We start from the raw sequence: 16,590 nt of genomic DNA on the forward strand, positions 1-16,590 counted from the left end.
AGAGAGAGAGAGAGAGAGAGAGAGAGAGAGAGAGAGAGAGAGAGAGAGAGAGAGAGAGAGAGAGAGAGAGAGAGAGAGAGAGAGAGAGAGAGAGAGAGAGAGAGAGAGAGAGAGAGAGAGAGAGAGAGAGAGAGAGAGAGAGAGAGAGAGAGAGAGAGAGAGAGAGATGGTATTTGCATAAGAAGAAGCAATAACTAAACATACCCTCTCAGTTTTTGGCGGACAAAGCGTCAATTAAAACATAGAAGTGGCAAAATTGACATAATTATGCTCTTCTTATTCCCTCCTTTATTTCTTTTATTTGTATCTGCACTGAAGTTGATACCACTCCATTCTCATTAACATTCCTTTTCTACTTCATCTACTCTTTTTTTTCGTTCCATTTATTCACCTTATCATAGAACACGTTTTTTTTAATCTTTTTCTTCTCTTTGTACTTTTTTATCATTCCATTCATTCACCTTATCATGGTATTCCTTTTTTTCTTCTTTATCTACTACGTTATCATCTATACTTTCTTATATAGGGTCAGTGATTAACAGGCTTTTTTGTCTAATTTATTTTTGCCCTTGAGCTGCTTCGTTTACTGTAAAAAAAAAGAGATAGTACAGTTGTGTGATGTAGGTTCGTTTGACTCCATACATCACTTATACAACCTCAACTACCACCACCACCCACACCACCACCACCTTCACAACCTTCCCTAAGCGTAATGAAGCGTTAGGACACCCCCGCCGCTCATTAATGAAGGAATGCATCAGTGGTTCATGTCATTACGCTTCGCCATGCACACGCTGGGATGACCCGCTTTCCTTCATTAGCAAGTCCCAGAACCGCCACCATCACCTCCATCATTATTACCACCACCCAAACTACCATCACCACCATCACCATCACCACTATGGCTACTCGTAATCAGCATCAAAACTTCATCATCTAACAATATAAACACTATCTCACCACCTCCGTCATTATCACCACCATCCAGAATTACCATCACCATCACCACCATCACCATCACCACTATGGCTACTCGTAATCAGCATAAAAACTTCATCATCTAACACTAATGACACTATCTCAACACCCTCATCATTATTATTATCACCATCCAAAATCACCATCACCATCACCATCACCATCACCACTATGGCTACTCGTAATCAGGATCAATACTTCAACATCTAACACTAATAACACTATCTCACCACCCTCTTCATTATTATTATCACCATCCAAAATTACCACCACCATCATCATCATCACTACCATGGCTATTTATAATCAACATCACTGCTTCAACATCGAACACTAAAAACACTGCCATTATCATCACCACCAGCACTTCACCATTCACTATTACCTTCATCATCACCACAATCATCTTCACCATCACCACCTTCTATCTATCTATCTAGTTTCTATCATCACCACCATCACCATCAGCTTAATTTCTAGCACTAACATCGTCATGGCCCAATCAACTCCCCTCCTCTTAATGACTGCCTTCCACCCCTTCAATTTACCCCGCAATGTTGCTTTCCTTCCTCTCTATTATCACTGTTATCATGCTAATTGCTCCTCTGAACTTCCTAACTGCATGCTTCCGCCCCTCTAGCTCATCCGTGTGGTGTCCCAATCCCTTATGCAAGAGTTAACTGGCATGTTCTCTCTTTTATCCCTTTCACCGGTGTATTTTGGAACTGTCTCCTTTCGTCTATAGTTCTTTTTTTGCGAATTAAACGTCTTTCAAATGGGAGTATCAAGGAACCTTTCGAATTTAACCTGTCCTGTGTTTTAGTAGTATTTTGTAGGTATATTTTTTTCCCCTTTTGACTCTCCTTAAAAATAAAAATATGTATCATCACAACTTCTACTCATTATAATCATCAGGGCCGCAGTAAATACATAACCAACCCAGTCTGTATGTTTGTCTGTCTGTGTGTTTGTCTGTATCTTCCTATCTATCTATCTATCTACTTTCCTCTTCCTTCCTCTCCTTTTCTATTCCTCCCTTTCCTATCCTCTTTCTCTCTCTCTCCCTTCCTCTTTCTCCCTCTCCTTTCCTCTTCCTCCCTCTCCCTCCCTCTCGTTCCCTTTCCTCTCCCTCTCCCGTCCTCTTTCTCCCTCTTCCTTCCTCTTCCTCCCTCTTCCTTTCTCTTCCACCTCTCTTTCCCTTCCTCTTCCGCTTCCTCGCCCTCTCCTCCCTCCCTTCCTCTTCCCCTCTCCCTCCCCCCTTTCCTCTAAACCCTCCACCTCCCTCTGATAGGCAGCACACACGTTACATCGAACAGAAGCGCCGGGCAGCCCAAGATTACCTTCCTCAAGCGTCTCCCGGCTCGCCAGGTGCCCATTAATCAACCGACTCATGGGGAGAAGGCATGGCGGGAGGCCGAGCACCGTCTGCCCTGGGCCGCGCAGGACTACGAGTGGAGCGACTGTGGCCTATATGTATAGATAGATAGATAGATAGATAGATAGATACTTTATTCGTCAAATTCTGATACATTAAATTTTGTATACAAAATGAAATTCATTTTGACTTAAGAGCTCCCTAGTAGTTATTTGTACATTATAAATAAATAAAATCATTGAAGCAAAAAGCATTTAAAACATTAAAACATTACTAAAACGTTCTTTGGGCTATTCATATAAAATCGTATACATGCAGTAATAAGTTATTTCTACTTTTATCACAAACTATCATATACAGTTATTATGACTACTTACACCTAAAAGTTATAGTGATGATAGGTGGTTAAAGAGAAGAATGCTTTTAGGTACAAATGACTTTCTGTACCTGTCAGTACGCTGTATGGGCAGAGCTAACCTTCTACCAGATCTTAGATATGTATAGCAATTATGTAGCGGATGAGTTATATCTTTCATAATCCTGTCTACTTGTTTCTTTGTACCTGTCTGATAAAGATTATCTTGTGATATGGTCTATGCACCTAGTTTTCCTGCCTTTTTAACAATCCTTCCTAGCTTGTTTTTATCTTTACAGGTAAGCTTTCCATACCACCTCCTTCCTGTTGACAATCTACATCTTTTAACGCTACTGATGGGATGCAAACAGATGTATACTACAAGGTCGCCAGGAAACATAGAGGGCTGCTTGGTGGAGGCCGGTTGATGCCTGATTGGAATTTGCTCTGAAGTGAATTAATGTCAGCGGATAATGAACTGTACGCTGTAGAGGTGAGTTAATTGAAGGTTGTGTGCGTGGATCAGATAGATGAAGTTGTCTATGTTGGTGATGGTAAATGAGGTTATGTGAATTGACAGCGGCGAATGAAATGTTATGTAGTGACAGTGGTAAATAGTCATGTGTGTTGGTTGGCAGGGGTAAATGAAGTCATGTGTGTGGCAGTAGTGACTGACGATATGTATAGTGTATTAGCAGTATTATCACACACACACACACACACACACACACACACACACACACGCACAAAAGTAATCGTGTATCCGTGCAAGCGACACAACGAGGGAGTCAACGCAAAACGCCTGCGCTTTCAACGACGGGACGATAAATTTATGAGTTGTCCTGGCCTCGATCCTCACTGTCTGAAGCAGGTGGGAGGAGGTCGGGGTGGCGGGGGAGGGGGAGTTTGAGGAAGGCATTGGTAACGAAGGCGAGGGGGGAGGAAGGAAGAAGTGGGCGTCTTTGTCGGTGTGCAGAAGGGAAGTGAGGGGAGGTTTTGTTTAGAAGAGTGGGGGTGTAGAGGAGGGAAGAAGGAGAAGTAAGGAGGTATTAGTAACAGAGGAGAGGGGGTCATTGTTTGTATATAGAAGGAGGAGAAGAGGGAGACGAAAAGGGGTGAGAATGGGGATAAAGAAGAGGAAGGGGCTGTTTGGTCGTGAACATGTGTGGTTGCCGGGCAGAGGAACGGGAGACTTTTCCTGTTGTGTCTGGCGAAGGGCTGACGGTGGTGAATGCTCATATGTACCTGTGGGATGTGATTTGGGTGAAGGAAGTGTAGTGGGCTGTGCTTAAGGCTGAGTGGGAGTGTAGGGGACTTATGGATGACTTTGGGGTACATGGGTGATGGGACGGCTGCTAATACCTATGTGTGGGGGGGGAGGCTGGGATGAGTAATGGGCAAGTGTTCTGTGGTGATGGGAAAGGGGCTGGTGGTGTAGGAATGCGGTTGTGGTTATGGATGGGATGGGGGAGGTTCTCTTGATGTTTGGTCTCTAGTCTGGTTTATTTGACTCTAGGAAGGTCATTTCATCTCCGTGTGTGTTGGGGGAGGGAGGAAGGTTGTTAAGGATGCAGTCATGTTTTCTGTAAGTTGTTTTGATTCGTCTTCTATATTTATCATTCATTGTGTCTTTTATCTTCATTTGCGTACTTGTTTTTTTTTGTTTGTTTTTTTACAGCAAAGGAGTCAGCTCAAGGGCATAAAAAAAAGGAAACAAATATGAAAAAAAAGGAGGCTACTCACTGGATTTTGGTTTTTTATTCATTCATTCAGTCACGCATTCCTTAATCTCTCTCATGTATTTCTTTCTCCTCCCTTCGTTCCTATGCCTTAATTCTTTCATTCTTTTGTTCATTTATTTATTCACTCCTTCAATCTATATTCATCATTCTCTCTCTCTCTCTCATCGCAACAAACCTGTAACCGTGATCCCGCAAGTACCACCACCTCTATTACCAAGCCTCTAGATAACTTAAAAATCCTTAGTTTCAATGCGTGTAGCCTAAGAAACAAATTTGATGAACTGAGATGTCTTGCTTTAACAGAAAAGTTTGACATAATTGCTATAACCGAAACATTTATCGACACCACAAATATTGATTTAAGTTCCGAATACAACATAGATGGCTAAAGACTCTTCAACAAAGATCGTGTAAACCGTAGAGGCGGTGGCGTCGCCCTTTATGTCAAAAGCTATTTGCAACCCACTGACAAAACACCGGGAAACAGTAACGTTGAACATTTGTGCGTGCGAGTAAACATTGCAAAAGTCAATTTAAATATATCTGTCACCTACAGACCTCCCGGGCAATCACTCGATGACGACCTTGAAATGTACAGCGTCTTAAGGCAGTCACTTAATAACAGCGACTCACTGATATTAGGAGACTTTAACCTCCCCATATCGATCAAGGACACTGTCAGGTACAGAAGGCGAGTCACATAGAATGATCGAATTTCTAGAAGAAAATTATCTAAGCCAAATGGTTTCTGAGCCAACTCGACAAAATAATATACTCGACCTTGTTATAACGACCCAAGATAACCTTGTCAGTAGTGTCACGGTAGGAGAACACCTCGGTTCTTGCGATCATAAATTAGTGCGCGTCGACATTAAAGCTCAATCATCAGTGACTGAAAATAAAGTAAAGGTGCCCAATTTCAAAAGAGCTAACTTCGTAGAAATCTGACAAAACTAACAGAAATACAACTATCAGATGACGGCAACGTAGAGGAAGCCTGGCTAAGCCTTTAAAAATCACTTACTCACTCAGCAGAACACATTCGTCCCCTTGTGCGAGAAGCGAATTAACACTAATAAAAGCCCACCGTGGTTTAATAGCGAAATTAAACAATCAGTCAATGAGAGAAAATTGTTTTACAGGTTAAAGAAAGAACAAAGCACGCCAGAGAACATTAGACTTTATAATGATGCAAGTCGACGAGTAAAAAGACTAGTAGGTCAGGCAAAGCGTAGATATGAATAAAATATTGCAGCCAACTGTAAAAATAATACGAAATCTTTCTTCAGTTACATAAACAACAGAAAGGCGATCAAAAGTGGGCTTGGACCTGTACCAAACAGCGACGGTGCACTAGTGACTGACTGCCAACCCCTTGCCACCCTCTTAACCAATTACTTTTCCTCGGTGTTTAATACTAACAGTCTTCCTCTCGCTACCACCAACACCAGTACTATTGTAAATCTCGAGCATGCATTGCCTAATTTTGAAATAACAACCGATGAAGTCCTTAAAGCTCTCCATTCACTTAAAACAAATAAAAGTCCTGACCTGACAAAGTATATCCAACTCTGCTGAAAGAAACGAAGAGCGAAATACTCTCCTCCTCACAACCGTATTCAATATGTCCTTGCGACAAGGCATCGTCTTTTCAGATTGGAAAAGGCTAACGTGACACCGATTTTCAAGAAAGGAGACAAAAAGTACCAGGTAATTACAGGCCCATTAGTCTAACTTCGGTTGTAGGTAAGCTACTTGAGGGCATAATTAGAGACAAAATTGTGAGTTACCTTGAAAGCCACTCATTGATTGGGGACTCACAACATGGCTTCCGAAACAAAAGATCCTGCCTATCAAACCTATTAACCTTTTATAACGACCTCTTCACTGTTTATGACGTAACCAAATCACTGGACATAGTCTATCTTGATTTCCAGAAAGCGTTTGATAAAGTCCCGCATCATAAATTACTTTACAAATTAAAGGTATTGACGGTCAAGTAAACCAATGGATCGCGAATTGGTTGAGCAACAGACAACAAAGAGTAGTGATTGACGGATTTAACTCAGAGTGGGCGCCTGTCACTAGTGGCGTCCCTCAGGGCTCGGTCCTTGGCCCAGTGCTCTTCATTATTTACATCAACGACGTGGATGTTGGACTCAATAACCGCATTAGTAAATTTGCAGACGACACAAAGATTGGTAACTCGGTTCTCACTGACGAAGACAGGCAAAGCCTCCAAGAGGATTTGCACAAAATTTCAGCTTGGTCGGATAGATGGGAGATGCCCTTTAACGTAGACAAGTGCCAGGTCCTTCAAGTTGGAACGAGGAATAAGAAGCTCGAATACGAAATGTGCGGCGTTAAACTCAAAAGCGTTCAAAGCGTCAAAGACTTGGGGGTCAAAATCGCGTCAAACCTCAAATTCTCACAGCAATGCATCGATGCAGCAAATACAGCGAACAGAATGTTGGGCTTCATTAAAAGAAACTTTGTATTTAAGAATAAAGATGTAATACTCCCGCTCTACAACAGTTTAGTCAGACCCCACTTGGAATATGCGGTACAGTTTTGGTCTCCCCACCATGCAAAGGATATTGCTAAATTAGAAGGTGTTCAGCGTCGGGCAACGAAAATGATCCCTTCCTTGCGCAACAAATCCTACGAAGAAAGGCTTTCTACCCTTAACATGTTCTCTCTTGAGAAACGTCGCCTCCGAGGAAAACTGATCGAATGTTTTAAAATACTTAATGGTTTCACGAATGTAGACAGATCAACATTGTTTATGATCGATGACAGTCTGCGCACGAGGAACAATGGCGTAAAACTCAGATGTAGACAAGTAAGTTCAGACTGCACAAAATTTTTCTTCACCAACGTTGTAGTGCGAGAATGGAATAAGCTTCCACCATCAGTGGTCCAGTGTAACACGATTGACTCCTTCAAAAATAAGCTCGACCGTCACTTCCTTCAACTTAATATCAACTAGAGTAGAAGTGCAACGTTTTGGAGTCTCCTGATTAATGTAAAATCACTTAGGTTTAAGGACAGACCACCAAGTCTGGACCATGGTGTCTGTGTGGTCTGATTTTCTATGTAAATCTATGTAAATCTATGTAAATCTCTCTCTCTCTCTCTCTCTCTCTCTCTCTCTTTTCACATTATTTCCTCCATTTGTTCTTGTCTCCAATACTTGAACTACTTCCTTATACCTTCTTTTTCAATCTTCCTCCTCCTCCTCCTCCTCCTCCTCCTCCTCCTCTGAGACTTTCCCTTTAATGGCCCAGATCACAGGTTGTTAAGCGGGTCATTTCGGTACCCCTAGAGGAGGAGGAGGAGGAGGAGGAAGAATATTGCCTCATTCCTCCTACTATCCCACCACGTCCCTTCTCTGCTCCCTTCAACGAATATAATTTTTCTATTGATTGTGGTTTTATGTCAACTGTTTTTCTTGGATATATATTTGCCCTAAAGAGTTTCAGCTTTGATGTGTTTTTTTCTGGTTGACTTTTTCGTTTTCTTTCTCGTATGGGGATGAATGTAAGGGGGACCTCTAAGTGTGTGTGTGTGTGTGTGTGTGTGTGTGTGTGTGTGTGTGCAGTGACGGGTCGTTGCTCGCACACACACACACACACACACACACACACACACACACACACACACACACACACACACACACACACACACACACACACACACACACACACACACACACACACACACACACACACACACACACACACACACATATACACACACACACACACATTCAACAGTACCCTCCCGGAGCTGTAAGTGCTGTTTGGTGTAATGAAATGGGACAGAAAACAAAGGGAGGGAGCGAAGGTGAGGCCCTGAAGACTGGCCGTGGTGAGGAGATACCAAATAAAAGGGTTAGGGCTGCGAAAAGGTAGAATAGAACTGAGAGTGGGAAGCGACCGGGAGGGAAAGAATGGTATGGAAGGGAGGAAATACAACGAACTCTGATAAAAGGGAGGAATAACCTAAAGCAACGGAGGTGAAAATATGACCAAAATATAATGGATGGGAAAGAATTAATTGAGAAAACGGATTTTAGAATTGTACAAAGAGAGTAAAATTAATGACGAGTAGCAAGGAGTTAGGAAGGCTTTAAAATCATAAGATCGAGAAATTAGGAACATGTAAGAATATAAACAATAGATGGGTTACTTAAGACCATAGCGATACCAGCAAATAGGACATGCTTTAAAGTAACCTAAGTAGGGGATGACAAAAGCAAGTATACAAGCATAAGCAGAGGAAGGACATAAAAAGTATAGAAAGAAAAGTTAGCAAAAAGAAAGTAAGATCGTAGTTAAATAAGTAGGAATGTAGAAGGAGGAGTAAGTGGATGTTAGATGGAGGAATGAGAAGACAAACATATGAAAAACGTAGCAAAAAAATAAACAACATTGCGAGCAGTAAGAACATAAGTGAAAGTATTGGAGTAAGTAAATTAGTCAGCTTGAAAACAATAAGGAGAGAAAGCAAATGTTAGATATAAAAAGCGAAGACAATTGAATTATAAAAAAAAAATCAGGTAGCAATAAAGAAAATAACATAGATAATAGTGAAAAAATAGGATAAGTTAATAAATGGGTGTGAAAACTCAGCTCGCATAGTTACATAGCGTAGAAGGGAAGAAAAGGAAAGAAGAAAAAAGGAGCAGGGAACGGAGAAGGGTAAGGAAAGAGGGAAGGGGAATTGATGATGGTTGATGCACTGTGGGAGGGGGGGAGGGGGGGAAGGAGGCTGGGAAGATGAGGAGGCGGGGGAGGAAAATAGGAGAGGAGGGTTGGGAAGGGGGCAGAGGATAGGAGGGGAGGAAGTGGCGCGGGTTGTTACGAAACCCCTCGGCGTCTTCTTCTTAATTATTGACGAGGGCGAAGGAGAAGTGTAGCGAAGAGAAAGAGGGAAGGAGAAAGGTGTGGTGGAGGAGACGTTAGGATGGGGAGGGAATGAAAAGGAGTGGAAGGAGGAGGAGGAAAAAGATGATGATGAAGGAGAAAGAGAGGAAGAAAAAGAGTGAAAGAGACGTAAGGATGGGAAGGTGATGAAGAGGAGAGGAAGGAGTAGGAGGAGGAGAAGGAAAAAAGATGATGATGGAGGAGGAGGAGTAGGAAGGTGAAGAAGGAGGAAGTGAAAGACTGATAAAAACAGGTATTGGGAAGTTGAAATGGTGTGGGGATGGGAAGAGAAGGAAGAGGAGGGAAGGAGGAGGAGGAGAAGGAAAAATGATGCTGGAGGATGAGGAATGGGTAGGTGGAGGAAGTTAAATTCTGATAAAAACTGATATTGGGAAGTTGAAACGGTGTGAGGATGGGGAGTGAATGAAGAGTAGGGGAAGGAGGAGGAGGAGGAGGAGGAGAAGGAAAAAGATGATGATGGAGAAGGAGGAAGGGAAGAAGGAAGAAGTGAAAGACGATGATAAAAAGAGAGAATGGGAAGTAGGAAACACGCAAATATATCACATACTCGTAAAATATCAAAACAAACAGTAATGCATTCCCCTGAAGATTTCTTAACCTTTCATATCAAATAAACAAGCTTCCTTTATAAGAGGTAATATATTTTCTTCGATCTATTTACTTCACAAGCCTTTTTTCTGGTACCAAAACCTTCCTTCACGGGTTCATATAAAATAAGAAAAAGAAAAAAAGAGAATCTAAAGCAAATGAACAAAAGGAAATGGCGATCTTTTTCCACAACTTATTTCTTACAGTTCATTTTTTATATATCAATAGTCTCTAATTCTCTATCCATTTACGTTTATCTATCTACTTGTATCTATCTCTGAGTAAAAGTTTAACCTCCATGTATTTTTTTCGTATCATGCACATTCTTCCTCTCCTTTTGTTCCCTCCTCCCTCTCAGCATCGTTTCAGCCCTCTCCTCTATCATCGCCCTCTCGTTCGTTCCCCTTCCTTTATTTTCCTCTCCCTCGCTGCATTACCTCTCTGCTTTCACTTCGATATTTCCCAGTCGCCGGATTCCTTCATATCCCGCTCCCTCCTGCTCCTATCTTCCTCGTTTTCATTGCGTTCATAGGCTCTCATCCACGTAGCCTTCCATTTTAATTTTTATTTTATTATTAATATATTTGTTTTCCTTCTCTTCGCTTTACTTCCCTCTGGTCATCCTCGTTCCAGTTTTCTTATTCCACCTCTTCGCATCTAGTTTTCCTTTTTTTTTATACTGCCTCTCACTTAGCTTAAATCGGTTCATCATTCCTTTTTTTCCTTTCCTTTTTCTTTTCATCTCTGTACTTTACTTTCCATCACGTCTCATCCTCTTCCTTACCACTTCTATCCTCCTCCTGCGATTCCGTGATGTTACCTTGCGTTCCATCCCCTTTCCTTCCTCTTCCTTCCATGCCAATTATTTTCCTAAGTTTCCCTTCCATTTTCGTGATTTTTTCTACCTTCCCTTCCATAACTTTCTCGTCCCTTACCGTCCTGGCCCATTCCTACCCTTTCCTTCCCTTCTCTTCCATTTCTTCTTCCATTTCATTCCTTTTCCTTCTCTATCCTTCGTTTATTTAATTTTTTGCCTTTCATTGTCTTCCTTGTCAACCCTGTCTACCATTTCTGCTTCTGTCCCGTCCCTTTCTTCCCCTACTCTTCCATTTCTTCTTCCATTTTACTCCTTTCCCTTCCCTATAATTATTATTTTTTTTTGCCTCATCGTCCTCCTTGCCAACCCTGTCTACCATTTCTGCTTCTGTCCCGTCCCTTTCCTCCCCTACTCTTCCATTTCTTCTTCCATTTTACTCCTTTCCCTTCCCTATAATTCTTTTTTTTTTTGCCTCATCGTCCTCCTTGCCAACCCTGTCTACCATTTCTGCTTCTGTCCTCTCCCATCTCTTATTTCCTTTACTCCATTTCCCTTCCTCTCTCTTCTTCATGTCCCGTTCTTCTATTTATATCTTCTCTTTGGTTGCCTCCCTGTCATCGCACCCTCTCACCGGTGTTCTTTCCCTACTCTTCACTCTCCCTTCCCATCCCTCCTTCTGCCTCTTCTCACTCTCTTTGTCTCCATCCTCCACCCCGTACCCTCCCTCCCCTCTACCTGTCTACCGCAGTGTCTCCCATCACTTCCCCTCCTTCTTGCCGCCTGCTGCGTCTACCACCCACCCCAAGCCTGTATTCTTTCCCTACCCTTCCCTTCCCTCCCCCTCTTCATCACCCTTTTGTTGCCCTCTCCGTCTCCCTCCCTGACCGTCCCTCCCTTTACCTGTCTCCCCCGGTGCGTCCCTTTAGCCCAGGTGTATAATATGGTCCTCTGTCCCTCGTGGGTCTTCGCTAATTGCTGTCGTGGATGGACCCTGATGAAAGGCTCCCTATTATGGGCGCCGCTCTCGGCATTTCATTGAAAGCATTGAAATGAATATATTGGGTGCACGATGACACACACACACACACACACACACACACACACACACACACACACACACACACACACACACACACACACACACACACATACATACATACATACATGCATACCTACATACACACACACACACTCTCTCTCTCTCTCTCTCTCTCTCTCTCTCTCTCTATATATATATATATATATATATATATATTGATGCTCGGCAGTGATTTAATCCGGCTCGTAATCCTTCATTCATTCATCCCATTTTTATCATGTTCCATTATTCTATGTATTTTTAACCGTCTTTGTTTAGCTCGCTTCCTCGTTTATCCCAGGAAATGCTGTATCGTTAACCTTTCCTTCTCTCTCTCTCTCCCTCTCTTTGTGTGTGTGTGTGTGTGTGTGTGTGTGTTAGAGGTGACAGGTCAGGAACTACGAAGAGGATAAATGATGTAAATAAAATAAAAAGGTTAATATTGTTATTCAGTGTCATTATCTTCCCTCCTCCTCCTCCTCCTCCTCTTCCTCCTCCTCCTCCTCCTCCTCCTCCTCCTCCTCTGCCACCGTATTCCCTACGTGTCGTAAAAGGCGACTAAAAGGGACTTCTTCCTTTCTCTTCGGACTATTACCTTTTTTTTCCTTTCTCTGGGTAGTCTATCCAAGAGTTGTCACCCTCCCTTACACTTTGAGGACATATCCCGTCCTTTCCTTCCTTTCTACAGGTATTCTACCCAGCCTCTAGTCTCAGTCTTCCTCCGATGTTTCAGACACACACACACACACACACACACACACACACACACACACACACACACACACACACACACACACACACACACACACACACACACACACACACACACCAGACTTTACATCCCAATTCCCCGTCGTGTGTGTTCCTATAACGGAGGAAGACCCGAGAGGATTATTTTCCATGCCCGGTCTGTGTTCCGGAGGCCATTCTGTTCTCAATCCCAGATTGGTTTTCTGTGACAAAACCGTAACTCTTCTTAATTTCATAAACTTTCATTCAGTAAACATGAACTTCTTCTTTGTTTGGACGGTCTTCGTAGTGCTGGTGGCCGGGACTCAGGTGGAGAGCTCCGGGGTACCGGGGCTGAAGGTGTTCCCGGAGGTTGACTCCTCGTGTGCAGCAGCGGTGAGAGCCGCTATCGAAGAATACCGTGTTCTTTACGAGGGACAACTTAAAGAACCACCGAAGATGACTGATCCAATGATGACCAGCTCAGGAATAGCCTTTAACGACACCATTAAGACGATAGAAAGGAAAGTCTTTAATAATACCGATGAAACGGGGCAAGAAACCGGAAAAAAGACAGTTGTTGAGAAGACGACAGAAATTGACGTAAAACCCAACGGAACTGTATCAAAGACTTCGGAAACCACGATTGATGTAGATGAGGACGGTAAACAACTGGGTGAAAAATCTGTGACCGAGAGTGAAACAGTGAAAACCGAATCAAAACGAACAGAGCAAAGAAAAGAGATTGTGCCCAGCAATATAACGAATGAAGTTGTTGTGAAAGAGAAGGAAGAACTTCTACCTTCACAGGATAGTACGAAAGTGACATCTGTGGAGGAGATGAATGTTACAGAGAAGGATGATGGACTTCATGAGGCAGAACGAACAGAGCAAAGAAAGGAGATTCTGCCCAGCAATATAACGAATGATGTTGTTGTGAAAGAGAAAGAAGATCTTCTACCTTCACAGGAAAGCACGAAAGTGACATCTGTGGAGGAGAGGAATGTTACAGAGAAGGATGATGGACTTCAGAAGGCAGAACGAACAGAGCAAAGAAATGAGATTCTGCCCAGCAATATAAGGAATGAAATTGTTGTGAAAGAGAAAGAAGAACTTCTACCTTCACAGGAAAGCACGAAAGTGACATCTGTGGAGAAGAAGAATATTACAGAGAAGAGTGATGGAAAAGATGTCGAGAAAGAAACTGTAATTAAAAAAGAAGTCGAAAAGAATGTGTGTAATAGCGACATCAAAGAGGCTCGTAACGAAAAACATCTTAATGAAACAATTGATGACTTGAAACACCAAGTTGATGACGTGAAAAACAAGATGAAGGAAGAAAAAGCAAAGGCTGAAGAAACAAATACTACGCCTATCACTCAGGACGGTAAAGTCGTTGAAAAGACAGTCCCTGCTGTGACGCCGGCGAAGGTTGTTAGAAAGGATGTGCCCTCGGTGGGAGAAGGAAAAGACTCCGTTGTGACTCGAGCTGTTAAACCCGTTACCCTTTCGGTGGTAGCAGAAAAGGTCCCCGTTGTGACAAATCAGACCGTTGCTGAAAAGATTCCCTCTACGGTGACGGAAGGAAAAGTCCACGTTGTTAAAGAAGAGAAAGTTTTTGAAAAGGTTGTGCCCTCGGTGACGGAAGAAAAACTCCCCGTTGTGACAAAGGAGAAGGTTGTTGAGCAGGCTGCCCCTTCGGTGACACAGGAGATCGTAAGTGTCTCTAAGGAGCAAGCAGAACTTCCTCTCGCGGCAGAGGAGAAGAAGGTTATTGAAATGATTATCCCCTCGGTGACAGAAGGAAAAGTTCCGGTATTCCTTCAACAGGAGGTTGTTGAAAAAGTTGCCCCTTCGACGACAGAAGAAAAAGTTCCTGTTGTGACACAAGAAAGGGTTATTGAGCAGAATGCCCCACAAGAAAGGGTTATTGAACAGTCTGTCCCACAAGAAAGGGTTATTGAACAGAATGTCCCACAAGAAAGGGTTATTGAACAGAATGCCCCACAAGAAAGGGTTATTGAACAGAATGTCCCACAAGAAAGGGTTATTGAACAGAATGTCCCACAAGAAAGGGTTATTGAACAGAATGCCCCACAAGAAAGGGTTATTGAACAGAATGTCCCACAAGAAAGGGTTATTGAACAGAATGCCCCACAAGAAAGGGTTATTGAACAGAATGTCCCACAAGAAAGGGTTATTGAACAGAATGCCCCACAAGAAAGGGTTATTGAACAGAATGCCCCACAAGAAAGGGTTATTGATCAGCAGGCCCCACAAGAAAGGGTTATTGAAAGGGTTGCCCCACAAGAAAGGGATTTTGAACAGAATGCCCCACAAGAAAGGGTTACTGAACAGAATGTTCCACAAGAAAGGGTTATTGAAAGGGTTGCCCCACAAGAAAGGGCTATTGAACAGGCTGCCCCTACGGCGACAGAAGGAAAAGTTCCTGTTGTGATAAAAAAGAAGGGTACTGAACAGGCTGCCCCTTCGGTTACAGAAGAGATTGTCACTGTTTCTAAAGAGAAAGAAGAAGTCCCTGTTGTAACAGAGGAAAAGGTTCCCGCTGTGAGAAATGAGACAGTTATTGAAAAGATTACTCCTTCCGTAACAGAAGAAAAAGTTGTCAATCAACGGAAGGTTGTTTCTTACGAAGATGCTACAGAAAATCAGGAAAATCAAGTTACTGGAGATGAAGAAACGGACAAAACTGAATTGAAGTTTATCATCACCATACAAGAGAGAATAGTCCGTGAACGGACAGTCTCGATCATACCCGTGATGGACAAGGACGCCAACACAAGAAGGAATGGAAAAGTGGCGAAGAAACAACTGAAAAGAATAATGAAGAAGGTGGCCCGCGCCGTACGGGAAGAATTAAGCAAGGAACACAAGGCAGCGGGGTAGAGACAGTAGCAGGAGAAGCTGTAACCAGTGTGAGGGAACAGGCTGCCACTCTCCACCAAACCGACAGCCACCACCACCAAAATGTCCCCTCAACACCCAGCTGCTTGCGATGGGATCCCTAAGAAAGTGTTCCATATTTTCTTGTCTTTTCTTATCTATCTATCTTACTATGGTGTACATTGTAGTATAAACACTTACACTTTGCGTCCCTATGGAAACCCGGTGTAAGCTCTTTCCAACAGACTGAAGCAACTCTTTTTGAGATAGGAGTAGAAGGGGAGGAGGAGGAGGGAGGGGGAAGAGAACGATTTAAAATAAGAAAGAAAAATGAAAAATATAATATAAATAAGAGAGTAAATAAAGGAGGAGGAGGAGGAGGAGGAGAAGCACGAAGAGGAGAGAGAGAGAGAGAGAGAGAGAGAGAGAGAGAGAGAGAGAGAGAGAGAGAGAGAGAGAGAGAATTATATATAAAATAAGACAGAGAGAGAGAGAGAGAGAGAGAGAGAGAGAGAGAGAGAGAGAGAGAGAGAGAGAGAGAGAGAGAGAGAGAGAGAGAGAGAGAGAGAGAGAGAGAGATGACGAGACATTAGCTTTTTTCTTTCTATGCTTATCTCATCAAACCTAACGATTCCTCCTCCTCCTCCTCCTCCTTATTTTCTTTTTTTCTTTTCTCGTTTTCTAGTCTTGTTTTCTTGTTTCTTCTTATTTTTACTTTTTGCGTCGTCCTAAGATAATATAGATATCTTATTATTGAATTTTCTCTGATTGAATATATATTTCCTTTTCCTCTTCTTGTGTCATTCTGTTTACTTTCTTGGCCATTGTTTGAAGAATATATTTATCTTGGCTCTTGGATATTCTGAGTTTAAATATTATATCATTAGGTTCCATCATTACTAATCGGCTTATGTGTTCGGAACAAAGAGATCAGAAAATACGTGGGAATCTTACTTGACTCGCAATCATTGTTTCGGAATTTTTTTTGTATGTTATGGAGATTAGATAAATGAAATAAATGGAATATCAAGGTGAAAACAAAATAGAAAAAAATCTTGCAACATTCTGCTTTCAC

At 42.4% G+C, this 16,590-nt stretch overlaps 1 protein-coding gene across 2 annotated transcripts; it reads left to right on the forward strand.

The window, feature by feature from the left end:
• The first annotated feature begins 12,846 nt into the window (after positions 1 to 12,846).
• On the forward strand, positions 12,847 to 15,686 carry LOC126990634 (titin-like). 2 transcript variants are annotated; one of them, XM_050849319.1, is made up of 2 exons: positions 12,847 to 14,792; positions 14,883 to 15,686. In XM_050849319.1, the coding sequence occupies exons 1-2, from the start codon at positions 12,888 to 12,890 to the stop codon at positions 15,516 to 15,518; spliced, it is 2,541 nt and encodes an 846-aa protein (XP_050705276.1). In that variant the 5' UTR covers positions 12,847 to 12,887; the 3' UTR covers positions 15,519 to 15,686. The 2 variants fall into 2 exon arrangements, with proteins under 2 accessions (XP_050705276.1, XP_050705277.1); XM_050849320.1 differs by having other exon boundaries at positions 12,847 to 14,732.
• The last annotated feature ends 904 nt before the right edge of the window (positions 15,687 to 16,590 follow it).

The sequence above is a fragment of the Eriocheir sinensis genome, unplaced genomic scaffold (assembly GCF_024679095.1).
Source record: "Eriocheir sinensis breed Jianghai 21 unplaced genomic scaffold, ASM2467909v1 Scaffold183, whole genome shotgun sequence".
NCBI classification, from domain to species: Eukaryota; Metazoa; Arthropoda; class Malacostraca; order Decapoda; family Varunidae; genus Eriocheir; species Eriocheir sinensis.